This window comes from Geotrypetes seraphini, chromosome 2 (genome assembly GCF_902459505.1).
Source record: "Geotrypetes seraphini chromosome 2, aGeoSer1.1, whole genome shotgun sequence".
Lineage (NCBI taxonomy): Eukaryota > Metazoa > Chordata > Amphibia > Gymnophiona > Dermophiidae > Geotrypetes > Geotrypetes seraphini.
In genome coordinates this window covers 360,764,551-360,778,196 of record NC_047085.1, presented here as the reverse complement: position 1 = coordinate 360,778,196, position 13,646 = coordinate 360,764,551, and the positions used below count along the sequence as shown (strand labels likewise).

At 42.0% G+C, this 13,646-nt stretch overlaps 1 protein-coding gene across 14 annotated transcripts in view; it reads right to left on the bottom strand.

The window, feature by feature from the left end:
• The window catches only part of IKZF1 (IKAROS family zinc finger 1), a 245,193-nt gene that overhangs the window by 19,460 nt on the left and 212,087 nt on the right, over positions 1 to 13,646 (bottom strand). For 7 of the 14 annotated variants that reach the window (XM_033930481.1, XM_033930488.1, XM_033930492.1 and 4 more), the window contains one exon: positions 8,716 to 8,850. The exons of 1 other annotated variant lie outside the window; for it this stretch is intronic. In XM_033930481.1, the coding sequence (XP_033786372.1) occupies positions 8,716 to 8,850 (135 nt within the window). The remainder of the gene's footprint in view (positions 1 to 8,715; positions 8,851 to 13,646) is intronic. 6 more of the 14 variants (XM_033930482.1, XM_033930489.1, XM_033930486.1 and 3 more) reach the window with 2 other exon arrangements.

Here is a 13,646-nt window from a genome sequence, read left to right as displayed (position 1 = left end):
TGGCATTTAAATGTGTTTCCTGGATATAATATATATCCGCATCCTGCTGTTTTAGAAAGTTAAGTGTTCTTTTCCTCTTGATTAGATGGTTAAGCCCATTGACGTTTAAGGAAAATAATTTTAAACTCACTGTATAATTTTATCACAAAGGAATCTTAAAAAATAATCTCTCGATTTCCCAATAAATCCATTAATCAATAAATTCATTTTCCACATCCAGGACCCCAATTTAAACCCCTCCGTTTCCCACCCCCTATCCCTTCCTAATTCCCATCCTTATCTGAATACACAACCAGAATCCCATAATAAACCCCCCTGTACTCCCCCCAAATCCCTATCCCCATTATCATGTGACTGCTTGAAGGCGCACATATGGACTAGCAACCAGAACCCTCCCCCAGGCATAAACATTTTCCCCCAACATATAAAATTTTCAAATAAATAACTGAAATAAATAAATAGAATAAATAATTAAAAATCTATTATGATTTAATAAATACTGAGCAGCTGACTATATTAATTAATTATGATGTTGAATATTTTAAGATACATTTTTTCCTTATTCTTATCCTAATAGAACTTCATTGAATTACTAAATTATTAGATTTCTAAACAATATACATAACTGAAATCATCTATAGATAGAATGATATCCCAGAAAAGCACACTCTAGACACTAATATTTACCTTTATCACCCCATAAATTACCCTCAGTTAAGACAGCATATCTCATTTTTATATATTAATCATATTATATTTAAATATTCAAATATATAATCCAAAATAGGTAAAAATCTATAAAACTCCATGAAAATCTTAAAATAAAATCACTTTGAAGAATCATAAAGTGCTTATGTGACACCCCGAATCAATTCATTAACTTTAATAACTATCATTATTCTACAAACCATTCATCTTCCTTCCATCTATACATTCGATACCCCCTCCCATTAAGATATCTAGTACCATGCATTTCTCTTCCAGACACAGGAATCCCAGATTTGGGCAAAAAATTTGTGCTGTAATGAAATCTGGCACCAATCAATTTGTATAGGTATTAAATCCTCCAGAAACGCCACTGCATCTTTCCCCTCTGCCCCTTCCTAAAGTCCCAGCACCCTCACATTGTTCCTCCTCAACCTATTCTTATAATCTTCCATCCTTTTTTCCATATCCAATAAAGTCCTGTGATTTTTTTACACTGCACCTGCTCAGCTTCCATTTTCTCCACTCTTGATTCAAACTGTTCCATTTTATTATTTAACATGTCAATCTTCTGAGATAGATTCACAATCTCCTCTTTCACCACTGCTAGCTGATTCATGTTTTCCTTCATCACTGCTTTAATGCTTTGTAGCTCTTCAATTAACTCTATCATATCAAGAGCATTAGCCTGCAGAGGAGTCTTAGATGGTGTGCCTTTCCACCAGTTTCAATCTTTGTCTGGCTTGTAGCCATTATATGGTTTTCTTGCCGCTGAGGGATAATTTTTAAGCTGAAAATCGTCAAAAACTGTGCCTGGGGCAGGAGTTTCACAGCTACGCGTCCATGCAGTAACGGCTGCAAGCCACGCCCCCCATTATAATATAGTTTTAGTGGCCAACAGCAATAGATCTATTAAGGAACTATCTTGTAGTACTACTGATTTTATATGGGAAATATCCTTAATAGTATCCCAAATACTGAGCAGCAATATAACATGGTTAAAAGAACCCTTCTCAGGATTATGAGACCAAAACTTCAGCCTTAATCATGTACATTTCCATAGGTGTTCAGTATGTGCAATGTGGTCAGAAAGACTGAGCCATTGACACTGGTCGGAGGTATGAAACTTGCAACCAAACTTGTGACCAGTCCTCCAAATTCGGTAAAAGAGCATAATCTTGTTCCTAAATTTTTTTATTGAGACTTCAGTCTTTACCACATACGACTGCTACTTTAATGACTTATTAAATATGGAAGCCTGAAGAGATATCCCAGTCACTGTAGTATATAAAGCTGCGACAGCAAGAGTTTTGGTCAAAGCATAGAATTCCCTTCACAGCTTATGAATAAAATAATTGTAACTATTTAAAGAATTGAGACGCTACAGGAATATATGTCTGCATTACTTTAGCGAAAGTCATTAATCTATAATCTAATAAAAATGCACCAATATCCCAAGTACCCTTGGCCTGCTAAGAAGGCCAGGAAATGGAGGTCTGATCAATAAAGATTTCAGAAATGTGCCATAGATAGCATCTTATAGTAGAACTCCATGGTATAGAATAGGGTTAACAGACATCCGGGTTTCCCCGGACATGTCCTCCTTTTCGAGGATATGTCCAGGGGAATGGACGGCTTTTCAAAACCTGGCACTTTGTTCGGGTTTTGAAAAGCTTCCTGTAAAAATTGCATCGGGATGCAATGTGGTGATGTCACATGCATGTGCGGATGCTCTCTGGGGTGGGGCTGAGTGCAGAACGGCGTGAGGGCGTGGCCATGGGTCCGGATTTTCCTTCGGGAAAATCTGGTAACTTTGGTACAGAGGAATTTTTATCTAAGGTTCTAAGAGCATTTGGGAGGATTTTACAATGTGGGCCAAAAGTAGGTATACAGTATTTATTCATTGTTTCTTTTTATAATACAGATGTCACAAATAACATTCATGTGAAAATTCTGTATCAGTTATATTGTTTTGCTTTTACTCAATTATCGTTTAGTAGTATATTATACCTATTCATTACCTATGTAATAAAAAATATAATGAATAAATATTGTATATCTACTTCTGGCCTGCCTTGTATATTAGGCACTGAACGTTAGATACTACTTCAAAAAGTGTTCTAATGCAAAATGCAGAAACAGGGCAGAAACGGCAGATCTCCATGAAAACACACTTATGTGCCCATTTATAGAATAGTGCCTGTATTTCCATGCAGATCTGCAAAGGGGTTGTAGCCACAAGAAGGGTATGGGTGGGTCAGGTGTGTTGCCTTAAAATGCACATGGTATTATAGAATAGTGTGAATCTGTGCCCGACTTTCTCACTGGGACTTATACTTGGTTTTAATTGGAGTAACTCCTCGCACCCAGTGCAGATCCCGGCATTACATGTTATTCTATAAAGGACACTGATCCTGGAATGCCCATTATAGAATACGAATCAATGGCAATTTTTTTCAGTGCAAAATTTTGAGTACCATTTACTGAATCCAGTCCATTGTTCATACGTTGGCCTTTATCCTATATAATAAATCGTTAGCCACGCATGCGCACTCCCGCATGTGTGTTCCGTGATCCATAGGTCTGTGGCAGGCAGGAGAGCGGATGCGCGGTTAGGGCCCACACTCGAGCGCTGGGGCCGACTCAGGATCGTGGGAGGATACGCCGCATAAAGTGCTGCACAGGTACTGGAGGGGGAGGGACATACCGCTTCTGCACATACCGGCACAAACCTCCCTCAAGCGTTGGCAGCTGCAGCACGCTAAACAGGCTGCTTTGCGGTTTTCTCCTGCAGTTGTGTCCCTCTGCCCCGTCACTGATGACATCATCAATGACGCGACAGAGGGACTCAATGGCAGAAGAAAGCTGCGAAGCAGCCTGTTTACCGTGCTGCGGCTGCCAACGCTGGAGGGAGGTTTGTTATTAAAGTCATCTCGTTGGGAGGGTTGTAGAGTCAGCGGGGGTTGGTCTGGAAGGGGAGAGAAGCATCTGCCTCGGGTGCTTCAGGCAGCAGTAGCGTTTACAATTCGTTGCTGTTGCCAGCTTCAGGCCTTCCTCTCTGGCCAGTCCTGCCTACTTCCTGTTTTCATGAAGACAGGACCGGCCAGAGAGGAAGACCTGAAGCCAGCAACAGCAATGAATTCTGAATGCTGCTGCTGCCCGATGAAGTAGTTCAAGGAGGAAAGGAACAGAGGGGGAGAGAATGGCTTGGAGGGAAGAAGAGATGGCAGGGCATGGAGGGAAGGAGGAAGGTATGTCAGACCAAGGAAAAAGAAAGGAGGAGATGGAGAGAGGCCATATGGAACAGAGAGAGAGAGGGCGGACACTGAATGGAAAGAGAAGAGAAGGCAGTGAATGGAAGGGGCAAGACAGAGGGTGAATACTAGATGGAAGGGGTAGAGAGAGGGAGACAGACACTGAATGGAAGTGTGGAGGACAGGGGGAGCAGATGTTGGAAGGAAGTGGGGAGGAAAAATAAAAAAGGGCACATGCAGGATTGAGGGAAGAGGATAGAGTTAGAAATAAAGATAGACAGACAGGGGGCCAGGGAAAGACACAGACAGAAAGAATGACAGCGTCCAAGGAGAGAGAGACAAATTTTTAAAAAAACAAAACAGACAGACAGACAGACATCTACTTTAGCACCCGTTAATGTAACGGGCTAAAACACTAGTATACCTATATTTAGACTATTTAAAAGAATGAATGATCCAAAGTTCTCTAATATAAAGAGGTTTAAACGCAAATTCCCCTAAAATGGAACAAATGTGTATATTTGAATATATTTGTGTGTGTGGTGGTGGTGGGGGGGGATATTTAGTAAGGGTATGCCCTAGGATTTCATATTTGTGTGTTTTTTTATCCTGTATATTCAGCTCTACAAAGTTGGCAAGATATAAAATCCTACATCAGCAGCCTGATGTAGTATTTTCAAAAAGATTTTGCAGCTAGCCTGTGGAGTTTCAGAATTACCCTCTAAGAGCAGACTTGGGCCCTTGTCCACTTGCCTCATGTAAAATTAGTATCATGGAAAAAGCCATGGGTTATTTTTCTTGAAACTGAGGTCCTGATTCAATAAAGTCTGCCTAAAGTTAGGCATCGATATTGGCACAGATTCTAAAAAAACTTGGGTGCTCATTATAGAATCACGCTTAGCATCGTCTAAGCATGCATAGGCGGTGCTCTGTGTCCTAACATTTAGATGCACCATATTTATGCCAGGGTTTTCTTCATCTAAAGTCAGGTGCTGATATCAGAGCCTATTAGCACCTAATACAAATAGATGTCTAACTCGAAACACGCCCATGATCTGCCCTCTAACCATGTTCACTTTTTGTGAAGGCGCTTTGGGCTAGGAGCCTACTTTTTATAGAATCAAGGTTTTTGAGTTAGGTGCCTAACTTTCAATTAAGTCCAATTAAAGCTGATTGTGAGGTGTTGCATACCAATATCGACACTGATTAAGTATATTGATCTATTAAGTTAGGCGCTGATACTGATGACTATCTTTAGGTGGACTTTCTAGAATCAGGGCCTGAGAGCTTCATGAATAGAGGACTAAACTTTCTCCAGCAAAGATTTTTCATCCTACATAAACTAACCATAATTATTGACAACAACTGTAGCTCCACAAGAAGGCTGGGCTTCTGAGACTGTAGGTGGGTAAATATGCATGATGAAGGAATGTATGTGGGAAGAGGGAAAATACAGGCACAGAGAAAGCATTAAAACCTGCAGAGCAGAATGTAGAAAGAGAGGATAGTAGAGGCATAATTAAATTAATTGACATTTGAACTGGGTGACAGAAACGAATGACAGGATAAAACTGACTTAAAGAAGCTATTCAAAATTCTAACCGCTCTCACACTGTTCAGCAGTGACTGCTTCAAATGCAACTACTCCCACACCCAACTCACTAGCATCATATTCTGTGAACAAGATAGAGAATAATGCAAACTCTTTGAAAATATGACAATCAACCAGAGGAGAATATCTGTGAAAGTATCTCACTCGATATAACAGGGGACAGAATATGGATAGAATTTAATACTATCACAATAACAGACCTAAGACCTCTAGTGAACAGATTTTCCAGAACAAAATGCTAACTAGACCTATGCCCTTCCCACTTATACTGAGATATGTCAGTTAAAGTACTGTTCTGGTTAACTGAGATGATTAATTCCACACTAAAGCAAAGATGGTTCTCAGAGGAATTTGGAGAAACCCAAATGAAATATTTAGATTCATCCCAAATGCTTCTTAAGCAGAGGATAGCAAGATTTCTAGAATCGAATGGACTGCAGGACACGACGCAGCATGGTTTACAAGAGGCAGATCTTGTCAGACAAATTTGATTGATTTCTTTGACTGGGTGACTAAACAGTTGGATATGGGAGGGGTGTGTATAACATGAGGCGGGATCTGGTCTGGTAATTGGCAACTAACATTTAATGTTAAAAAATGCAGGGTCATGTGCTTGGGCTGCAAAAATCTATGAGAATAGTATAGTACAGTATCTGTGTTTGAAAGAAGAGCAGGACTTGGGGGTGACTGTGTCTGATGATCTTAAGGTGGTAAAACAGGTAGAAAAGGTGACGGTCAAAGCTAGGAGGGTGCTTAGGTGCGTAGGGAGACAAATGGCCTGTAGGAAAAAGGAGGTGATAGTGCATGTTTAGGCTCCATTTGAAATACTGTGTGCAATTCTGAGACCACACTTTAAAAAGATATAAATAGGATGGAGTTGGTCCAGAGGGCTGTTACAAAATTGGTTAGTGGTATTTTGGTATAAAGTAAATGGGGACAGACTTAGATACTTTGATATGTGTACTCTGGAAGAAAGGTGGGAGAGAGGGAATATGATAGAAACATTTAAATATCTCTGTGGCATTAATGTACAGGCGGTGAGTCTTTTTGAAATGAACGAAAACTCTGAAATGAGAGGGCATAGAATGTAGTTAAGAGGTGATAGGCTCAGGAGTAATCTAAGGAAATTCTTTATTACAGAAAGGGTAATAGATGCATGGAACAGTCTCCTGAAAAAGGTGGTGAAGACAGAGACTGTGAATTCAAGAAAGCATGGGCCAAGCACATGGGATCTCTTAGGGGAGAGGAGGGATAGTGGATGCTGCGGATGGGCATACTGGATGGGCCATTTGGCCTTTACCTGCCATCATGTTTCTATATGACACTACTACTTAAGTGAAATGTAGCTAAAAATGACAAACAGCAAATAGAGCTAGCAGGCAACTAAGCTGGTAGAAAGATGAATGGAAATTTCAGCTGACATTAATCATGGAGAACAATAATGCTCAACCTTTGCCACCATGCAAGCCACATGAGCACTGTGCCAAGCTTCAAAAATCCACACCAAGGTGTTCTCTACTGGAATGGAAACCTTTTTGAATATAAGGACCTTGATATCTGTAGAGAGCTGCACAAGAATGGAGATTATGGGAATCCCGCAGAAGCCGTGAGATCCCGTGGGTATGGAAAAAGTTGATAAGGGATTGTTGCAGAGATGGAAGAAGTTGTCATAGGATTCCTGTGGGAATGTAGTCAAAATATTTGGTTACTCCGGAATGAAGTTTGGAATGCACTGAGAGAGGCAACTGGAGCACCAGAATGAGGCTTGGAAAGTATAGCAAGAGGCAGTTGGAGTGTCAGTGTGAGACTTGGAATGCCCAAAGAATAGATGGAACACCAGACTGAAGCTTGAACAGTGAATAACATCAAAACACCACGAGAAACTTTTGGGGTTATGAAGAAACAGAGGGCTTTTGGGTAAGTAAATAACAGCGTCAATTCCTGCGGGGAAAAGGTGGTGATAGAGGAGTTTAATTGAGGGGACAAGTGGGGATAGAATGGATCTTAGGAGGTATGGGTGGGTATGGGTTAGGTTCCATCAAGGATAGGCGGGAATGGGTGAAATTTCTGTCTTTGTGCAACTCTCTCCTGTAGAGTCAAGTTACAAAAGCTTTTTTTCCTATTCCCTTTCTATGGGAAAGAACCATGATGAATCTTTCCAATCGTATATTTTTGCACTTCAGCCATTTTTTTTCATATAAATTTGAAGGTGTTAACAACCTGTAGTGACTGACCCCTGCTTAAAGTATTAGAGAGTTAATGAAGCTCAGAAGGTTTAGCCAATTTCTGTCTCTCATTCTTGCTCCATCAAGTTTTGAAAAAAAAATATCAGTTCTTCTTGTTCTACCAGCCCCGACAATGCCCCTGTGAAATGAAACTATTATTTCTGTTAGATTCTGTGATGCTTAAAAAAAAATAAATCTTGCAATACAGTAGAACCACATCGAGGACCGAAAATAGCTTTATGCCTCTCCCAAGGTATAGGCTGCATATCACTAGTTGAAGATTATGCAAGATATGGCAGCTGAGAATGCTTCTACCTTCCATATAAATACTTATTCAATACATTGCCTACAAAATATGGCAAAATATGTTAAATTCTATATAGTCCACCTAAAGTTAGATGCCTACATTGGCGTGTCTAGCCAATGCAGGTGCCTAACTTAATTGGTTAATAGGCTTAATCAGTGCCAATACTTGGCACTTAACAGCTTATAATTGCCTTTAATTAGACTTAATTGAAAGTTAAGAGCCTAACTTGAAAAACGCAATTCTATAAAAAGTAGGCGCCGAGTCCAAAGTGCCTGCCTAAAAAGTGGGCCTGATTAGGGGTGGATCATGGGCTTATTTTTTTTAGTTAGTTAGGCGCTTCCTTTTGAGTTAAGCGTAGGTATTTAGGTGAAGAAAAACCTAGCATAAATATGGTATGCCTCAAGTTAGGCGCAATTCTATACAGTGCCCCTAACTTTTATAGAATCGCGCTCAGCACTCCACTGGTCGGCACTGATTTTTTTTTAGTTGACCTACATAGGGTAGGGCCCTGTGTGAACTAAATCCCTGCCTTCCATTAACAGATTACAGAATACAACTAAATAGAGAAATCCTGTATGGCACACACAGAAACAGCAAACATTTAACTCTTACCAACAAATTTCTGAGGCATAGAACTCTTACGTTTGGCAACGTTAATGGCTAGTCTATCCAACACCAGGGATCTCTCTGACCCTATCTTGCACAGGTCTTCAGCCGTCTCACTCTGGTTATTTTCATCTTTTACTACTGAAATCAAATGAAATCAGAGAGGTTATACATATGCTCCAGAGGTACATCAGTAACTAGTTCTGTTCTCTTACAAGTGAAAGCATTTAAATGAGCCTTTCCACTGGGGTGAGGTACAACCAGTCATGGACTGAGCGGGATAAGATGCCAATACTAGCGAGTGTAGGCATTTTATTACTATGAGGAATGTGTGTTTGTTTTAAAATGAAGTGAAACATGCAACAAAATAGGCTTGTTTTATTTCAAAAGAAATAAACCCCCCCACCTCCCATGATATATATTTTGTACATTTTGGTTTGTTTTTAATGTAGATTGGGACCCTTTTACAGCATCTGCCCTGCATCTAGCAAACAGACTATTTTATATGCCCTGGCAGATAACACAGATCCACTCGCATTATCTGCTCAGTACGATCCCCATCCCTCCCTGCAGTACCCCTATTCCCCTGATCCAATCCAAGTCAGAAGACTCCCCTCATCCAATATGATCCCCATAGAACATTCCCCACTTGATCTGGTTTCCTCCAAAAGACTACCACCCCACCCAATCCAATCCCCCACCAAATTCTATTGGCCCTAAAAAGCCCATGACCCTGTCCCCTCTTGAAATGCCTTCCCTAAACACAACCCCATAATCAAGCTTCTTCTCTTAGGCAAAGTCTCTCCTCCAATCCTCTCCTTAATTCAATCTCCTTTCTCAGGACTTTTCATGGAATAATCTCGTTATCTATCAGGTATGAGCAGCCCCCCTCTGCTTTTAACCTCTGGCTCTGGTCTTCAAAATGTGGTAATAGCACTAGGGTTCAGTCATAAGTTGTGGTAATACCATGAGACTACAACTAGGTGTCATCAACACCATTTTGAAACCCAGAGCCAGACAGGGACTGCTCCTACCTCTTTACACTACTACATGACCAGCAGGGATTATTGCTGATTAAGGCCCCAAAACTCAAAAGCTTTCCGTGGCAGTAAGACTCTTTAAGGCAGTCCTACTGGCATGGAAAGCTCCCCTGCTGATGCACAAAAGGGTTCTCTTGGTTTCTAATGATCCTTGTAGCAGCCACTGAAGGCCGGAAGATCTAAAATTGCCATAAAGATCTTGTGGGTCGCTCTGGTGCCAGTAAATGGTCTGATTTGAAAATGGCGATCAATTTTGGAACAATTTTGCATGCAAATGAGTTTCACAGAAGTCCACCATAATCCCATCCGATCAGTCAGAGAAAGTAACTGACACATGTGCAGAGCTGGCAGGGAAAGCTAAGACATGTGCAGAGCTCTGAAGCAGCCTCCTGCTACTCAACTGTTCAGGGCAGGAATAATTTGGTTTTTTTTTTTTATAAATGAGAACAGATGTGCATGTGTTGCACATGCACAATATCTGTGTCCATTGAAAAAAAAAATGTTGTGCTGCGCCCCCCCCCCCCGATGACGGCCCCCCTCTCCCACACCCCGTACCTTAAAAAAAAAATCAGCAGGAGTATAGCTCAATCCCTCCTGCCTTAGCCATCCAGACCCCCACACACCCCTGATCCCACCTCCTTTAAACTGAAGATCAGCAGAAGGGATGCTCACTCCATTCTGCCACTGGCCCCCCCCCATCTTTAAATTGAAGATTGACTGGAGGAATGCCAACTCCCTCCTGTTGCTGGGCTCCCCCCCCATGAACTCCCCTACCTTTAAATTGAAGATTGGCAGGAGGGATGCCCACTCCCTCCTGCTGGCAGGCCCACCTCTTCAAAATGGCGGGCCTTCCCCTAACCGATGCATCCTGGGATGCACTGAGAAGGGCCTAAGATTCTAATTGGTTCACGCACCTAAAGTCCCTCCCATAGGATAGTGAATTTCCACAGGTTTTACTCCCTCTGCCCAAAAAAGCACACTATTGCACATTGTTCTTTGTAATCTTTCAATGGAGTGTCCATATTTCTGCCAAAACTAAAGGCCGAGCCCTGCACTATGCGTGGATGAACTATTCAACAGGCAATGTACGAGTACATATGTTGCATTTCACTACCTCTATTCCAGTTATCGCCTTCAATTTTTTATTCATCCTCGTATGATGTTATTGCTATTCCTACAGTAAGCTTACCATGGAGATGAGGGGGTCAGGTGCAGATATATAAATGGAGACAAGAAAGCCAGTACAGAGTTAGTTGGGATAAATAGTGGGTGGCTAAACTCAAGGCAAGATCTTCTGTATATACACTTAAACAAGAGATGAGAAACTGGTGTGAGTTTCAGGGTAAGCAGCAAGCTAGTCCAGGTTCAGAGTAAATGTATGGTGAGACACTACATGTATTAAAGGCTTGGGAGAACAGCCAAGCTTCCCCTACCGTTCTGAAGTAGAGGTAGGCTTGAGTTAGATGTAGCCCCTCTGGGCGTAAGTTCTAAAATGTGGGGACAAATCCCAAGAAGGCTTGCTGGTGGATATTACACTGTGCAATTTCTTTTAATGAGGGTACAATAGTGATGCTCCTTGAACGGATCTTAGAGATCTCAAAAGTGTGTAGAGGGGTAACTTATTCTTTAAGTACTCTGGCCCATTTTGCAGAGGACCGTGAAAATCAAAGAATTTTAAATTTAGCCCTGGAAGGTACTGGTAGCCAGTGTAGTTTTTGCAGGAAGTTTGTAATGTGGTCACACCACTTGCAGCCATCTATCAGTCGTGCTGTAGCATTCAGAACTAGTTGAAGGTGGTGCAAACTCTTTTGGATTTGACCAGTGTACAGGGCATTACAGTAGTCTAGTCATGATGTTATCATGGCATCAGTGGCGTATGTGACACCCGGGGCCCATCGTTTTTTTACACCCCCCCATCTGTACGAAAAACATGATTTTTAGTAACAAGCCACATGTCATACATGAGTACCTAGGAAAAGGCAGCATCTTACATACTGCAGTGAGCAGTACAACATCAATACACCCATTGTAAAACTAAACAAGCCAGACTAGTACAGATCAATCCTGCAGTCAATCCTAACAAAAAACATGTTTTTCGATCACACAGAACACAGAAAACACCTTTGCCTAGTATGGAATATGTAATCACAAACTAATCCCTCCCTCTTTTACAAAACTATAGTGTGGATTTTAGCCACGGTGGTAACAGCTCTGACACTCATAGAATTCTGAGCATCAGAGCTGCTACCACCACGGCTGGTGCTAAAAAACGCTCCACAGTTTTGTAAAAGGGGGGATAAAATAGAAATACATAGACAAAGGTTAAACTGAACCAGTAAGAAGCTGGACGCTGCATACAGTGCACCACAGAAACAGTGACACATGTCTCCTAAAGCAATAAATAAATATAATTTTTTTTCTCCCTTTGTCTTCTGTGGTTTCTGCTTTCCTCATCTTTTTGTAACTCTCTTCCTTCCATGCACTGTCTGCCGTCTCTCTTCCCCTATATGGCATCTTCTCTCCTTCTATGCCCCTTCCAGAAACTGTATGCCTCCCCTATCCATCTCTCCTTTCACCCCCATTGGTCTGGCATCTCTTTCCTCTCCCACACCTCTCCTCTGCAATCCCTTTCCCTTTTTTCCCTCATTTTCCTTTTCAATTTATTTTCTGCATCTGTCTAGATTACGTTCTTCATCAATGTCCTATTTTGCTGTCTATTTAAAGCTTGCCACCTCTTTCCCTCACCCCTCCAGTGTTTCTCTAACTCAATCCTTTTGTCTCCATGATGTGCCCTCCTTTTATTTATCCCCTCCTTCCATCACGTGCCCTCTTTCTCCAACTCTTCCATCTAGTACCTTCTCCTCTCTCTGTCCACTTCCATCCAGAGTCTGCTCCCCTCTTTCTCTCCTCCCATTTCCTTCCTGCATTTGCTCCCTTATCTCTCCCATCTGCACTTCCATCTAGCATAGGCTCCCCACCAATGTTCCCTCTAAGCTGATTTTCATTGGTGTCGCTCATAATTTTTCTCGTGTCGCTCACTAAAATACTACAGTGGGAAACTATGGACTGCATAGTAAGATCCCCGACGCACTTCCGACACAGGTGGGGATTGTGAGAGGAGCCGCTGCCACATCTTCAGTGGCATACCAAGAGGGGGGCGGGGGGGGCTGTCCGCCCCGGCCGCAGCCTTAGGGGGGGTGCACAGCCAGCCAGGAACGTATATGGCCAGCTGTGCACCCCTTCTAAGGCTGCCATTGGAGAGGAAGTTCGGGCCAGCCAATCGCTGCCTGGCTGGGCGGAACTTCCTCTCCGACGGCAGAATTGACGTTGGGGGAATGCTGGTCAGCCCGATGGTGGGAAGCAGAGAGAGCTTGGGGCAGCCACAGCGGTGGCTTTGGGGCCTGTTTCCCCCGATGGTGGCAGCAGTGGTTTTGTGGAGGGTAGGGAGAAAGAAAGGGGGCAGTCAGGGAGACAGAAGGGAAACAGAAAAAAAGAAAGGGGGCATCAAGAGAGAAAAAAGAAAGAAAGGGCAGGGAGAGAGGAAGAAAAAGTTAGGGGAGGGAATGAGTACTGGAGGAGAGGAAGTATACAGGCTGAAAGAAGGGAAGAAAGATTGGATGCACAGTCAGAAGATGAAAGTGCAACCAGAGACTCATGAAATCACCAGACAAGGTAGGAAAAATTATTTTATTTTAAATTTAATGATCAAAATGTGTCTGAATTTATATATGCTGTCTATATTTTGCAGTATGGCCCCCTTTTACTAAACCACAATAGTGTTTTTTAGTGCAGGGAGCCTATGAGTGTTGAGAGTAGCGCTGGGCATTTAGCGCAGTTCCCTGCACTAAAAACTGCTATTGTGGTTTAATAAAAAGGAAGGAGGGTATATTTATCTAT